At 34.4% G+C, this 13,532-nt stretch overlaps 1 protein-coding gene across 1 annotated transcript in view; it reads right to left on the bottom strand.

Moving 5' to 3' along the window:
- Positions 1-13,532, bottom strand: part of Kcnt2 (potassium sodium-activated channel subfamily T member 2) — a 374,550-nt gene that overhangs the window by 37,112 nt on the left and 323,906 nt on the right. Inside the window, exon 22 of the mRNA XM_041649255.1 lies at positions 7,652-7,763. Coding sequence (XP_041505189.1) covers positions 7,652-7,763 — 112 coding nt within the window. The remainder of the gene's footprint in view (positions 1-7,651; positions 7,764-13,532) is intronic.

The following is a 13,532-nucleotide window of genomic DNA, read 5'->3' as shown; positions in this document are numbered from 1 at the left end:
TCATTTCATTTATCTTTATTATCTAGGATAATAGAGTTCAATTATATTTCATTCATTGTTGTGAAGCTTTATAATTTTATTTTATATGAAAATGCAAATACACCCATACACCATGTACTGCTCTTCAAACTCTGCAACTCATAAAAGAACTGCAATGTTGAAATATCAGCAAGCCTGAAAACAAAATAATTTGCAAGATGCAGTTACATCACTTAAAAGAGATGATGAATGACAACACTGGAATTTTTGAAAGAAAACAATTATAATTCCCACTAGTAGAAACAGGGGCCATTAAGGAAATAATATTGACATAAGAATTAAAGTAATAACTCCAATAATTTTAACAAAAATGTAAATAAATATGTGAGATGAAAGGCAGTGAGAGGGGAATAAAGCAAGAGATCACCTTACTTACATTAACCATTTTGTAGCCATTTTGCAAATGAGCTAGCATTAAGTAAGCAGTGTGATAGAATCAAATATAGTATCCATTAATGAAAAATGAATGTAATGGTGGGGTGTTTGTGGGGATGAGTGTTCCACAGTGCAAGTGCAGGTCAGAAAATAACTTTCAGAGTAGATTTTTGTCTTTCATCTTTGCTTGGACTTTTGGAATCAAATTTAAGTCATCAGGTGTACACAGCAAGTGATTTATCTCACAGTGCCATCCCACCAGGCCTATAAATAATAGCTAATGTCTGAATTTTTACAAGATAAAATATTGGTGATTAGTGGTGGTATAGCCCTTTAATCCCAAGCAGATCTCTGTGAGTTCAAGGCCAGCCTGGTCTACAGAGAGAGTAGCATGATAGTCAGAACTACATAAATAAACCTTGTCTTTAAAAAAAATGCCAAAAAGAAAAAGAAGATAAAAGATATATGATCTTTATGAAAATTGCAAAAGAAAATGTACTACCAAAAATAATCAGGAGTATATATAAATGACTTCTTGATTAGTCTAGAATATATTGTTTTGAAATGATCTCTAAAACATTATTTCAATTTACTCTTCTTTAATACTTTAAAACATTGGTAGGTTATATTGACGTAGGAACATAATATCATTTCTTTATTACTGTATTGCATCGTGAAGGTATCTAATAAAGGGTTTCAGAGATGAAAATTATTTTCAAAACAAAGGCTATAATTGCAGATGAGTATGACATTACTTAATCATTAAGAATAACCTTGTTTGTGTCCAGTTTCATGATTTAACTTCAGTTAAAGTGCATGAATACAACTTAAGAAAATTTGTTTACAAAAATTTAATATACCTGTGTGTTCATATTCAATGTATTGTTCCATTGCTGTGTTTGTTACAATGTATTTTTGTTCCCTTTATACTTATTTTTAAGATATATTTTTTAGTTTTATTATATGTGTGTGAATGGTTGTTATATATGTATATATGCACTACATGAATGCCTGGTGTCCACAGCAACCACAAGATATCCTTAGATGTTTTGGAACTGGAGTGACAGACTTGCACCAGTCTCAATACTGGCACTAGAAACTGAACACAGATTCCTGGTAAGGGCAGCAAGCTCTCCTAACAACTTAGATATTTCTCCATGCCCTGTTTCCAGAGTTTTAAAATCTATCTTTTTTTTTCTATTTTAGTTTTAATGTCAAGCATCAATCATTAATATGCTGTCTCTTAGATTATAGTACTAGATAGAAAATGAATTTGTGGCCGGGCGATGGTGGCACACGCCTTTAATCCCAGCACTCGGGAGGCAGAGGCAGGCTGATCTCTGTGAGTTCGAGACCAGCCTGGCAGCCTGGTCTACAGAGCTAGTTCCAGGACAGGCTCCAAAGCCACAGAGAAACCCTGTCTCGAAAAACCAAAAAAAAAAAAAAAAAAAAAGAAATGAGTTTGTGCTTTGCAAAGTAGTAAGAGAATGAAATAATGAAAGAATGTAAGTGTTAATTAACATAGGAAAGAAATAGATGGAACTAGTTTTCTAAAAATACTTTGTATAATATGTACATATATAATACATATATATATATTTAAATCAAAATATTTCAAAGATATTTGTCAGCCTAAGTTTAACTTTTTCGTGAATCATAAAAATTGTCTTTTTGATTTGTAAGCCTATCTACCTTCCTCCTTCTTTCTATCGTATATGCATATCTGTGTTAACAGATAATTAAAACTCTTTAAAATACCCACTGTATTTACTGGTTTAATCTATATTTAATACATATTTTTTCAAGTTTTTTATCATAATATATTTTATGTTAATTACATTCAAATACTAAATGACTTAAGGTACCCCTTTTGCTTAATAATGCATATCTCGGGTACTCAAATGTAGGCAGCCCTATAGAAGTGCTGGTTCGTGGAATAAGAATCAGTTTGTGTGAAGATGACACAGTGGTGTCTATGCATCACCTGAAAGCCAGAGGGCAGAAAGGTCCCCAGGCTGGGAACCACAAGTCAGAACAGGCTGACAAATATGAAAAGCAGAGAACAGCCTGCGATTTTTTAAAATTGATTTTTATTGAGCTCTATATTTTTCTCTGCTCCCCTCCCTGCCTCTCCTCTCTCCCCCTTCAACCATCTCCCAAGCACCCCATGTTCCCAGTTCCGGAGATCTTGTCTTTTTCTACTTCCCATGTAGATTAGATCTATGTATGTCTCTCTTAGTGTCCTCATTGTTGTCTAAGATCTCTGGGATTGTGGTTTGTAGGCTGGTATTGTTTGATTTATGTTTAAAAAAATCCACCTATGAGTGAGTACATGTGATAATTGTCTTTCTGAGTCTGTGTTACCTCACTCAATATGATGTTTTCTAGCTCCATCCATTTTTCTACAAAATTCAAGATGTCATTAGTTTTGTTTTTTTTTTCTGCTGTGCAGTACTCCATTGTGTAAATATACCACATTATCCTTATCTATTCTTCAGTCAAGGGACATTTAGATTGTTTCCAGGTTCTGGCTATGCAAAACAATGCTTCTATGACAGAATTGAATGCATGTCCTTGTGGCATGGTTGAGCATCCTTTGGATATTTACCCAAAAGAGGTATTACTGGGTCTTGAGGAAGATTCTTTGCTAATTTTCTGAGAAATCACCACACAGACAACAAAAAGGGCTGTAACAGCTTGCATTCCCACCAGCAATGCAGAAGTGCTCTCTTTTCTCCACAACTTCTCCAGCATAATACATATTTTAATTCTGGCAATCAGCCACTTGCCACACCAATCCCTTATTTTATTGCATTTGGAATTTCAGTAGTAATAGTTTTTGTATGTGGACTATGCATTCATCTTCTAAAATAGTACTTGGCAACTCTGTGGAATGTTCAAGAGTAAGCAAACAAATCTCTAGAGTTGCTCACGGCCTATCTAGTGGCCCAATGTGAAGATCCTAAATTGAAGTTTTAAAACAATTCACATAGTAAAGTTGTTACTCATATCATTTGTATTTGTCACATTTGTAAAGAAATAAAAAACTGTATATCCTCAAATTCATTTGAAAAAATAAATACGGATAGAAAAAATTATATTTGTAAAAAACAGCATATGAATCTTTACTAATGGATCAAATCCAATATTGCCATTTCGTACCGCATTCAATTTAGCAATTATAGTGTCTGAATTTTTCACGAATAATTCAGGTTCTCAAAATAGTTGTCTGTACAGAAAATAAGAAGGAAGACAATATTATCTTATGCATTTTTATATGTCTGTGTTGCCCATCAAATTATAATTTTCAAGTTTTCTGTTCAATTTTAAAACTGCCAATATTTGGCAAGGCATTTTGTGCACATGCAGTTGTCCAATAAATATCTATTCCCTTCTGTTTAATCTAATTTAAGTTTAATTTAATTTAATTCAAGTTTTATTTAAGATGATGTACAAAATTATTTCTTGTTGATTTTGCAAAATGAACATATGCAAAACAAAACCTCAACAGTTTATCTCTAGTTATTAGTATGCCCCCCCTTTCTGCTCTCCAATGACTAGTATTATTGCCTGTAGCTGTTTGCATTATTATAGCAATTCCCTGTTGTTGGATGGGTGCACTTCCAGTTTCTTAGGTTGTTGTGCTTAGTACAGAGAACATACAAACTATACGGTTCCTACTTCACATGGTTCCCACCTCATCACAAAAGTCAAAATTCCCAGTTGAACTCAAATCAAAGGCTTTTCTGCTCATCCAGATGTAACTTAGGACCTCTCAGAGTTTCACCCATCTGCTAGTATTGTGAGTCTACTCACAGAGTACATGAAATGCTATTTCACCAAATAGGATGCAGAGGAACATCCTACAGGGAAAGTCCAGGTCTGGGTGAGACTCTGAGCTTAGGACATTCTTGTGCTTAAAGCCAGAATATAGGGACAACAGTTAAAAACATATATTTTTAATAAACTACGCAGTTCATTTCACATTATCATTACTTAGTGAAGGGATAATAATGTCAAAGCCCCAGGTGGAAAGATATACTATGGATAAGATAGTTGACTTGAATGCTAACACCAATGAAAGCTTCTGATATGGGGATTAGCATACCACTCACTGGGATATACAATCTTGAGACTTCTGGTAATGGTCTAGGCTTAGCAACTGCAGGATGTAACTGGGGATTATCAAGACGTTTTTGAGACAAATACTTAAAATCATACTTGGAAAGTTCTATGGACCAGTGATGCTTCTCTGCTTTCAGCTACTTTTCCATTTTGAACCTGAAACTCTTGCTGTGGCAATAGGCTCAGGACTCTTGCTGTCACCTTCATAATTGCTAAAGCATAAGAACCAGGAAGGTGCTCTCTGGCCTCTCTTGTAGTAGTTTTCCTTTCACGAAAACCATAAAATTATCCCAGGTAAATTCTTGTAAGAGTACTCGATATTACTTATAGTTCAAGGCCAGAACAATGGTTTACTGGGTACACACAAGTAACACATATGTACACACACACACAACTACTAATAGTACATAAGATAAAATCTTAAAGAAAGACTCATTCCATAGGTTTCTTTCTAGATTTAGATCATCAGAAGATGTCTACTCGTTCCTAGAGAGGCATGACAAATCATAATAAACAGGCATTCCAATGTTTATCTCATTTACACCTTGATTGCCCAGAGTGAAGTTTATTATTAAACATCACCTTTTGTCCATGAGCTTCACTCAAACCCATTTTAATATTTTATTAATAAGACTAAGAATCCAAAGAAAGGACTCCAATTTCTCCTTCCTGTATTATCACATAGTCAACATCTAGCATATAGAAAGTGCTACTTCACCACAAAAATCTCTTCCTAGGCAAAGATTCCACTGTTCTCACTTTCTGTCATTCTATCAAACAGTAGCTTTTCCACTTTCTCTATCTTTAATACCCTAACACGTTTTCCACTCCTGATCCCTCACCTAAACAACCTCACAATAAATCTTCGTTATAGCCAAATGAGATTCCACTGAATGGATTTTCATGGGTGTCCAGTAGAGGGTCCTTTCTCAGTAACATAACTCTCTGTTTTTTGCAAAGATATACAAATTTTATATTCCCTATATATAAACAAAGGTAGATAATTGATTGTTATATACTCAAAATACATGTTCTTGGTTAATAAAATGTTACATATAAATAACTGACATAGCATGTATAATCTGCTTTTGATATCCAAATAAAGTTTTCTATATTTATACAAAGGATTTTTAAGATATCAATACATTTACTTTTTAAATAAATGTATAAATAAAGATTAAAAATGTCCATCTTGCCTTTTGTATGCTTAGTTCAAGAAACATACAACTGCAAAGTTTTCATGAATGCTGGGAATATTATCCACATTTATGACATTTCTGCATCAAATGGCTTTGCAAATAATTATAGAGAATAGGATCAAGATTTATGATATTATAAACAAATATAATTCATTATTTAGCATCATTTAAATACTTATTAAACTAAATACTAGACTGTTATGCCTTTATTATGAACCGTAACCTTTACATGACATAATTTATTTTTTAGTGTCATTTTCCAGATAAGATTTCAAGACTAGATCCATGGGACTAACTAGGCTCTCTGCATGTGGGAGACAATGGTGAAACTTGAACTATCTGAGAGGCCCCTGGCAATAGGATCAGATTCTATCTCTGACACATGAGCTAGCTTATTGGAGCCCCTTCCCTATGTCTGGATGTCAAGCTCAGCCTTAATGCAACTCAGTGGGGCTTAGTTCTGCCTCAACATAATGTCCCAGGCTTTGTTGACTCCCCAATGGAGTCCTTGGGAGAAATGGATGGGAGGTAGGTTGTGAGGGAGGTGAGGGGGAGCAGAAAGAGGGGTAGAGGGAGAACTGTGGTTGGAATGAAAAATAAAATTTTCTTTAAAAAAAGTAAATTAATTTAAAAAAGAGACTTCAAGGCTAGAAACAAAAAAAGTAACTAATCCATATTCCATTACTGAGAAGTGTGGAGATTTGGCTTCCGACTCCAGAGCCTAGGCTCTCCATTACAATGTCATCCATTTCACTTGTCAGGACAATGCAAAAGGTACATGTCATCACCAATTCCACCCAGAGTCCTAACTACTTTATTTGCTTATGGAGATTGGGCCCATTTAACTGTCACTAAAAAACCTTTAAGTATTGAAATGGTGTGGCGTCCTGGAAGTTGTTTGCTCTGAACCCTCATGGATCTATATTTACCATACACTATTGATTTGAGGCGCGTATAATTCTGAATTTACACCATATCAAGCTTATTTTCTACATCAGTAACTAAAGAATATCAATGATTTCCCTAGGGCCAAAGAATAGTAATGCAAGAGTAGTCTACCATAGCATATGTTTTAATTCTGGAGACTGAAAGCACAGAGAATACCCCAAACACTTTATCACTATATATCTTTAAGATTTTCAGGCAGCATCTTTTATGATAGTGAAACTCATCTTTGAAGCAAGATATTCTGACTCTATTCCGTTGTGCTTGTACTGGCCCTAAACAACTCACAAGGAAACTGTTGTTGGGCCATATGAATTATGAAGTTTGGTGATCAGCAAACCTTAAGTAGCTCCTGTTAGCCTGATCATTGTGCAATGTATCTACACTTATCTAAGCTAACCACATATAAAAATGACCTGAAACATTGATCTTTGCTGTTGAAAACTGAAGAACCATGAAGTATCTTCTGATTAGATATTAGCGAATCTCCTGAGTAGGTAACTACAATCCATTGTGCATTACTTAGTCATAAAGCTCCCCTTCTGAGAAGTTGTCCACAAATCTAGCATCACCCAAGAGTCAAGATGCCAGGGATCACACTCAGCTTAGTCCTTAGAATGGAAACCAACCCTTACAATCTACGGAACATTACCACAAAATCGTCGGTCTGTTGAACATACTAATTGTGTAATCCTAATTACGGGATTATTTTGAAAGACTCTTATTAAATCAAATCTCTAGACTTTAGTGCATTTTGCTCCTGCCTTTCAGATTCTAGTGTGCTCCGGCAGCTTGATTGAAGACGTAGGTACCCTTGCCTGGGTCAACAACAAAGCTGGCTTTGTCTCAGGCTGTGCTAGAGTTATGACTGAAGCCAGCAACCATCAAAGCCTATTATTCTTTAAGGGTACATATCTTCCATGAGTCTTTGAATCCACATAGACAAACTTCCTTAATATTGGTCTTACCTTTTCCAGTTTTGAAAGTGCAAGAGAGTAACAGTCCTTGGCTCTGAATTGCATGAATCTCATATTTGCTGGATGAGTAAGCTCAGTGATAATACTGAGACTGGAAAACAACCTAAATTAAAGAAAAAAAATTGCATCACACTAATAATCCAATATGGTATGTTATTATAATAACATATTTATGAATGAGTGTCTTAGCATTAGGCATAAAACTACATCCAATTACAACTTCAGGAACTGCCACATAAAATGATCTGTAAAATATAAGAAAAATGTAGCACTATTTTTAAAAATATTTTACCAACATATTTGTACTGTAAGAAAAAAATAAATTCAGCAAATTTCCTTTAATTTGATGTTTTATTTCCATAATTATGAAACAGCATAGAAGGGAAACTCATAAAGTTGATTTAAGAAGGTATTAAGATTACTTTGAGGGTGATATTAAAATAAAATATATGACTATTTAAATTGCTATAAAATTCACATGATGCTCTTCTTGACCATTCTATGAGATTTTCTAAGCTATAATTCCTAGCCTAATACCACACTCTTTCTAATATCAAATCTTGGCACAAGGAGCTCCTCAGATAAGAAAATAACATAATTTAGGTAAATTCCACAAATAAATTGAAGTCAAGGTGAAAGCATTAATAAAGATGTTACAAGATGAGCTGAGTGTTTGTGAACTACCCCTTTTCCATATGTCTCTCTTATATACTGAAAAAGTCACATATCAACACACAGTTGACTTTTTCACCCTCACAGAGTAGCACATCATGATTGTACAATAAATGACTATTTTTGCTTCTGTTGCTGTTCTGGTCTAGCTGACCTTCATGCATCACTTACAGTTTTTCTGTTCTAATGTTTTGGGATTTTCTAGTAGTTATTTCCTATGGTAATATGCTTTCTTTCCCAAATAATGCCTTTAAGTTAAATTAAGCTAATATCACTTAAAATGCCAATAGCAGTTTGAACTCATCTCTGAGCTCAAGGACTAACATTGACTGAAATGTATGAATCATAAACCATTTGTCTGGGCCTCAAATACAAATCAACTTTAGTTCCTATTAACTCCAATGCTGATGCTAGTCTAGCTTTAGCAGCTCATTGCTTGACAGTACTTTACAAATGAATGTGTTTGTTTTAAAAGAGAAGCCCTATTCCTGAGCTATGGTGCTGGCTGGGGAGGAGGTTTTACATTTCCTGGTGTCTAATTTCCTGATGCTGATAGAAGATTTGCTGAAACATCTCCAACCTCCCAGGGGAAGTGTGGCAAGATAACACTTCAGCAGAATGCAGGGGCATGTTCCCAGTAGAGTCAACAGTTCATGATGACTTCCTATAAAGTCTCATTCCAAGGGCTCCCTTAACTGTTCAAGTTAGCATGCTAAAGTCATTCTTCTTAATAATCTGTTTCAGAGTTATATGTGAAATTTGTATATCCCGTTCTTTACCCAGGTGGGACCTTAGGAACCTTGGCATCATTCGTGCTTTATAAACTGAGAACTGTAGGCAGTATTATGCCTTCATCTTAGTTTTGATGGCAGATTTTATTTGTCTAAGTAACATGTAGCACAGGTGAAGCAAGAAATACCAATAAATAGGTTTAACATAAAAAACACAGTCACATTTTTTTTGTGTGTGTGTAACATGCCATTGTTTCGATTGTTTATAAGTAAAGAAGCCCAGAAGATTTTGAATGATTTGTGAAACATTTAGCCAAGTGGCAGGAAATAGATAGTATTTCCAAGGAATTTAAATTTAAATGTTTTTATTCATTTATTTATTTATTATTATTGTTGTTACTATTTTGCTTGTGTGTGTGTGTATTTGTGTGTGTGTGTGTGTGTGTGTGTGTGTGTATGTGTGTGTGTAAGAAATAGAGAGAGGGGGAGAGGGAGAGAAATTACTACAACATGCCACTTGTATGGCAGGCCCCTTTTTGCTAAGCCACATCACTGCTATATCTTATAGAGATTTTATGTTTTTTTTTTTGCTTAGTCTTTTCCCCTAAGATACCATTGTTTGCTGTCCTCTTCAACCTTTACATGCTTGAAATCAAACATATTTTTTAAATTTCCTCTAGAATCTAGTTAAAATGAGAAATTTTAAATCCTTTGAAGTGAAAATCCTCCTCTAAATCTCCCTGGAATTTGATTTTCACACTATCTTTTGCCCTATACTCTAGGGATTTTCTCTTATGAAACAGCAACATCTAGAAAGGCCAGGTCTTCCTTTCATGGCCTACCACTGCCTATCTCTTATATATCATTAACTAACAAATCTTTTAAGACCTATTTTCTGAATCTTGGCTCATGCAGTTGGGATGAAGGGTTAGTGGTATGCACAGCGCTTCTGCTGTCTACTTGACAAGTAAGCTATATAGTTTTCATCCCAAGCAATCTCCTTTCAGAATTATTGTCTTTTTATTTCAAAGCCAGTTAGCTAATAAAATAATAATACTAAATATAGTTAAAATATGCGATGTCACAGCCTGTATTTAATAATAGGAGCTTACAGGTAGTTAAATGGAATAAGTAATGTCAATAAAGCAGATCAATTAACACAGAATCTTGTAGTTTAATTAGACACTAAATGCTGCAATCTATACTTGAACATCCTTCTTTGCTATTCCCATTTGTACCTCCTTTCTGCAAAACTATAAGGAGGATGGCTTAAACTCACACTACAATTTCAATGTCTACAGACTTGTGCTGTTCTGTTCCAAACCATCACATGAACTTCAATATGTAGAACTACTTGAGTTGCTATCATTGTGGCTCTGGCTGGTCTTGGTGGATCTATCAAATCTAATATTGACCAGACAACAAAATCATATCTTCTTGCTTGGTACTTTGATGTTTGGTTGTTGGGAGATTCCAACTTCTATTGTAAATCAAGAGAACTAGCTACATTATCTACTCAAACCAAAAGTGGCAAATCGTCTTAAGAAATCACTTACAATGGGCACCTTACTGAAGAAATTTAAGCACACACACACATACACACAAAAAATATGCATTTACTGAAGAATTTCCATAGTCAGAATCTAACTAATCCTTCAGAATCAAGACAATACTCAAAAAGTCATTTCTTACTACTCTAATACATATTGGATACTTAGTAAAGAAAGTCAGATAATCAGAAACAATAATATATTATTAAGAATATCTAGCAATATATTGACTTTTCATATATTAAAAGTCAAATGTATTTTTGAAATATCAAGTCTATTACCTGGCATGAAGAGTTGTAGACCTGTCCTTCGTACTGTTCTAGGACTAGAGAGCTGGTGTCTAACATCTAATTTAACAACAACAAAAAAAAATGGTAAATGCCCATTACTAGCAATCTCTGGTCTTAAGGAAATACAAAAGAGATATTGAAGTGAAATACTCATTATTCAACTATGGGAACTGACTGTGGAGACAGCAGAACTGAATGATTACAAGCCAATGTATATTAGTTTTAGTGGTGGTAAACTGTGGCAGACTGGGATACTCCTATATGAAGTGACATTAGGACACTAGTGAATGATAACTTCCGAGGCAAACATAGCTTCTTAAGGAGAGAAATGTATTCCATCTGTTGGAGAATTGTTATCTTCCTACAATGTGTAAATGCTATAAGCATATGGCTTATTTTCTAACTCATTAGATGAAACAGAATAATAGATAGGGCCTAAGAGAGAGTGAATAATAATTAAAATTGCAGGATTCAATTATATTTGAATGACTACTATGGTTGAAATTTTATTGTGAACAAAATGTATGTGACTTGTCTCTTATTCATAAATGAATTTTATTCTTTTAAACTAAGCAGTAATGCATTAGCTAAGCCTGCCACCTAGTGAAAATTTAAAAGTAATACTCATGCGATAAAGTATTATAGGACCCTTTATGTCTATAAAGCATTACTTGTATTCAATTACAGTATTCATTTATGTATTCATTTGCCTAATACACTTAATTATGTTTCTTATAAATACTGATGCCATAAATCTATTTCTTAGTCTTGATATTTGCTAAACACATTGTGAATGCTAAACAGTTTAGAAATAACATTATATAATAAGCCTCTTTTTTTTTCTTAGATACTAAGAATAGGATATAACAATACAGCAATTAATAAAGTAATATAATTAGATTTATTTTATTCTCTTGCTTGCTACTTTATTTTATTATAAATATGTTTAATATAATTAAATCATTGCAAACGTAAATCAAATAAAATAATCACATCTTTTTGCTTGATACTCTGATGTTTGGCTGTTGGGTATGTAGAAAGTTCTGTCCTAGCCAGGAGCTAAAAAAGCCATGTTTAGAGAAACTGGGTCATGTATTGGTTTCTCCTTCTCCTTTACCATAAGAATATCCTGATCACAGCTGCCTAGTGGGTGTGAATAAATACTTAATTAGCTCTTGAAGGTAAGTGCTAAAACACCAGTCTGTCCTGTCTGGGATAGGGAGGCAGATGAAGGTCTCCTTGATATTTGTGATTGGGACAGTTTGATTGGCCAGCTCACCTCTTCTTTCCTCTGCCCAATAATCCTAAGTGACCCTTAGAAAAAGATTTTCTGCAGCACCCCACTGACCCTTACTCCTCATAAAAGTTCTGCTTGCTCTCTTTCTACAATAAATCCCGTCAGTTTTTTTCCATACCAGATCTCTTTTGTAAGATACATTCTCTCTCCATAAAATTCATACTTCAATTTTAGGAGACAAAGGACCTGGAAGGCACTGATAATAGTAGCTTCAGGGAACATTGGCATTTTGCCATCATAGTCCCTCAAATTATGTTCAACGGAGAAAAGAAGTCTCCCTCAAACTCCAGGAACTGCTCCCCCATCTCAACACTATTTGATTGTTTTTTATAATTATGAAGCAAAAGTACTTTAGGTAAACCTTTAATTAAATTGCTTCATAATTTCCTCTACAGGCTACTGTCACAAAAAGTATTCCAGTAATTTCTATGTTTTTTTTTTCTTAATCAGAATAGTGGGAACAGCTTGTATATTCTCAACACTTCCTAGATGCTTGACAAATCTGTGAGTCAAGCGTACCCCATTACTAAACCACAAGTGAAAGCATTGGCTGTAGAGGTCATTGTGTCCTGCTACTGATCTAATGCAGATTTTGGTCTATTTTTTAAGAGATGACAGGCCTGTAAGTTGCTTGCATGTTCATAGTGCTCATTATCTTACAAGTTCTGTCGCCAAATTTTTTAAACAAAATCGACAATGCTTCTTATTGAAGTAAAATGAGCACAAATGAAGCTTTGCAGGAAATTACTCCTGAATTTTTACCATTTCAATATAACATCAGATTAACTGTATACTTAAGGAGCAGTAAACATTTTTACTGTGTTCTCTGCAGAGAAACTTTTCTTTCTCAGACATTTTCTCCTCTTCTTTCACCTCATACCTGTTCCTAAATCTGCCTATTTGTCACAGATTGGTTAAAACAAACAGTACATCCTAATACTACTGTTTTCTTTCTTAGGAACACAGGTGGATTCTGTTAAAATTTCAAACCACCAACCAAAAACATCAATAGCTTAACCTGGCTATTTTTAATCCAGTTTTGATGTGCTTATTTAAATTTAGCTTTTTCACAAACCTATGAAAATAAGATTTTTTGTTTCTTAGTTTTCTGAGACAGGGTTTCTGTGTGTGTGTGCTACCACCACCTGGTGGAAATAATTTGTAAGTGAAATGGTGTGTGTGTGTTTATGCGGGCATATACACCTGTATGTACACGTGCACATGCACATGTGTGCACATTTGTGTAGAGACTGCATGCTATTGCCAGGTATCATCCTCAACTGATATTTACCTTATTGCCAGTGTCACTCACTAAACAGAGAGCTTAAGGAT

This window comes from Microtus oregoni, unplaced genomic scaffold, assembly GCF_018167655.1.
Source record: "Microtus oregoni isolate MIOR12 unplaced genomic scaffold, Mior012 000003F_ref0000135, whole genome shotgun sequence".
Classification (NCBI taxonomy): domain Eukaryota; kingdom Metazoa; phylum Chordata; class Mammalia; order Rodentia; family Cricetidae; genus Microtus; species Microtus oregoni.
Note: the sequence above shows the minus strand (reverse complement) of the source record. Positions and strands in the feature narration are given on the sequence as shown.